The 2888-nt window shown below is 45.4% G+C and overlaps 1 protein-coding gene across 1 annotated transcript in view; it reads right to left on the bottom strand.

Moving 5' to 3' along the window:
• Window positions 1-1658, bottom strand: part of SPRYD7 (SPRY domain containing 7) — a gene marked incomplete at its 5' end in the record, with an annotated part of 11953 nt that extends 10295 nt beyond the window's left edge. Inside the window, one exon of the mRNA XM_010290306.1 lies at window positions 1542-1658. Coding sequence (XP_010288608.1) covers window positions 1542-1658 — 117 coding nt within the window. The remainder of the gene's footprint in view (window positions 1-1541) is intronic.
• Window positions 1659-2888: the final 1230 nt, after the last annotated feature.

Here is a 2888-nt window from a genome sequence, read left to right as displayed (position 1 = left end):
AAAAGGGAAACATTGCACCCATTTTTAAAAAGGGTAGCAAGGAGAACCCTGGGAACTACTGATCCATTGGCCTCACGTCTGTGCCCAAGATCATGGAACAGATCCTCCTAGAAGCTATGCTAAGGCACATGGAGGGCAGGGAGGTGATTCGAGACAGCCAGCATGGCTTCACCAAGGACAAGTCCTGCCTGACTAACCTAGTGGCCTTCCAGGACGGAGTAACCACATCAGTGGACAAGGGAAGAGCCACCAATGTAATCTATCTGGACTTCTGTAAGGCCTTTGACACAGTCCCCCACAACATCCTTCTCTCCAAACCGGAGAAAGATGGATTTGATGGGTGGACTGTTGGGTGGATCAGGAATTGGTTGGATGGTCGCATCCAGATGGAGATCAGCAACGAGTGACGTCCCTCAGGGGTCCGTACTGGGACCAGTACTCTTTAATAAAATCTCCATCAACGCTATAGACAGTGGGATCAAGTGCATCCTCATGAGGTTCAACAAGGCCAAGCACAGGGTCCTGCACCTGGGTTGGGGCAACCCCGGAATCAGTACAGACTGGGGAATGAAGGGACTGAGAGCAGCCCTGCCAAGGAGGACTTGGGGATACTGGTGGAGGAAAAGCTGGACATGAGCCAGCAATGTGTGCTCACAGCCCAGGAGGCCAACCATATCCCAGGCTGCATCCAAAGAAGCGTGGCCAGCAGGTTGAGGGAGGTGATTCTGCCCCTCTACTCTGCTCTGGGGAGACCCTACCTGGAGTCCTATGTCAGCTCTGAAGCCCTCAGCACAGGAAAGACATGGACCTGTTGGAGCAGGTCCAGAGGAGGCCACAAAAATGATCAGAGGGATGGAACAATTCTCCTATAACGAAAGGCTGAGAGAGTTGGGGTTGTTCAGCCTGAAGAAGAGAAGGCGCCGGGGAGACCTTATTGCAGCCTTCCAGTACTTTAAAAGGGGTTATGGGAAAGATGGGGACAAGCGTTTTAGCAGGTCCTGTTGTAATAGGACAAGGGGTAATGGTTTTAAACTAAGAGAGGGTAGATTCAGACTAGATACGAGGAAGACATTTTTCACAGTGAGGGTCATGAAACACTGGCACAGGTTGCCCAGAGAGGTGGTAGATATCCCATCGCTGGAGACATTCAAGGTCAGCTTGGACGAGCTCTGAGCAGCCTGATGTAGTTAAAGATGGCCCTGCTCATTGTAGGGGGCTTGAACTAGATGGCCTTTAAAGGTCCCTTCCAAGCCAAACCATTCTATGATTCGATTCTATTCTACAATATAACAGCATACAAAATATGGCGTTTTAGTATTTGCACTCCTTTAGTAATATACTTACCATTCTTTGTAATATTTCAGAGCCACAATTAGGAAAAAAAAAAGGAGAAACTGCCTTTTATACAATGACAACTTATAAAACTCTGCAATGTTCTCACGTTCATGAATGCAATTAGAAAGATGCATGTATTTCATATTTTAGGTATAACCACCAGCAGGCAGTCTGACAACCAAAGTTGTACATTTTTGCTTACTAACCTGTGGATTGGATTTTAAACTCAAAATAGCTCTTGTTCTGATGCAAAGGTGCATTGGCTAAGCAGCCTCCCGTGCCACATATTCTTCTGCCATTTTTAACAATGACAACATCTGTTCCTGCACAAGAAAAAAAACCGCAAAACTTCAAAACATTTTTAGAGGTCTGGCAGCAGCCCTTAAAAATTCTAGCCATTGTGAACAGTTTTTGTTCTTTCTGCCCCGAGTAAGAGCTTCATTAGTCTGTGAGAATTATGATGATGGCAAATGCTTTGAAGTGAGAAAAGGAAGGCTGTTTACCAGCTAGTTCATCTTTCAACTAGGGTTTATTTATTTAAAATCTACACGCTGCTCTAATTTCAACTTTTGGGTTTCATGGCACCACGCTGATTACAACCTTTACTCAGCCACATCAGAAACATAACTTACAATTTAGTCAGAAAGGGTTCACGGTGGGACCAAAGCCCTGTACTCTGTCTCTACACACTGGAGAAAAAAAATCTGCAAAGAGAAGGAAAGGCACATCACGTAGAAATGTTTGATGGAACTGCAAAGTGTTTAATCGTTTATCTTTTATAAAATAAAATAAATATTTATTTTTATCTAATAAAACACATACTTTTATTAGAAACATGCCTGCCAATATATAGAGAAAAAAATCCTCTGCTAAGTTTTCCTTCTCCAGTGGAAGACTTCATCTTTAAGTACTGTTGTCATGGTCAAGAACATGGGAGACAGGCAAGGTCCACTGATACAACTGAATAAAACCAGGCTAATAATTGCGCTTGAGCACTGGACCCTGGATCGGCCACACTGTTTTCCTCCTAGTTTTTTCCCTGGCTCTGCTGCAGCTGACACAGATCACTTCTCTCCTCAACAAACCCCAGACGTTGTTTTGTGGTTAGCTCATCCTAAAGATTACGCTCAAAAATCAGTACAAACAAGACATCAGACAAAACACCATATGGCTTGGCTCCTTCTGCACCTTCATTGCCATAACCTGACTCCACTGCTCTGAACCACCAGCTCTGGCCTAACCTGACCAAGATCTTCAGTCCCTGTCAGGCAGCCTTCCCCTCTCAGACAACCCCTCTGAAACTGAGGCACACCCCCACATATTCATTCTGCTCACGGCTTCAACGGAATTTGAACCCAAGCGAAATTCTTTATTTCCCCCTGAAAACTGCCAAATCCTTCTAAGAAAGTAGACCAAAAGCGACTTTCCCAGTGCTTTTCACTGAGAAAAGAGGATAAACTTTAAGGGCAGGCGCACATCCCCCCTCGGGCCGGTAGGGTTACACCGTACCAAAACAACCCGACACCCCCACCAGCTCCCCGTTCAAACTTCCC

Source organism: Phaethon lepturus, unplaced genomic scaffold (genome assembly GCF_000687285.1).
Source record: "Phaethon lepturus isolate BGI_N335 unplaced genomic scaffold, ASM68728v1 scaffold3957, whole genome shotgun sequence".
In the NCBI taxonomy this organism is placed as follows: Eukaryota; Metazoa; Chordata; class Aves; order Phaethontiformes; family Phaethontidae; genus Phaethon; species Phaethon lepturus.
The sequence above is the reverse complement of the archived record's forward strand: the minus strand, read 5'-3'. Positions and strand labels throughout refer to the sequence as shown.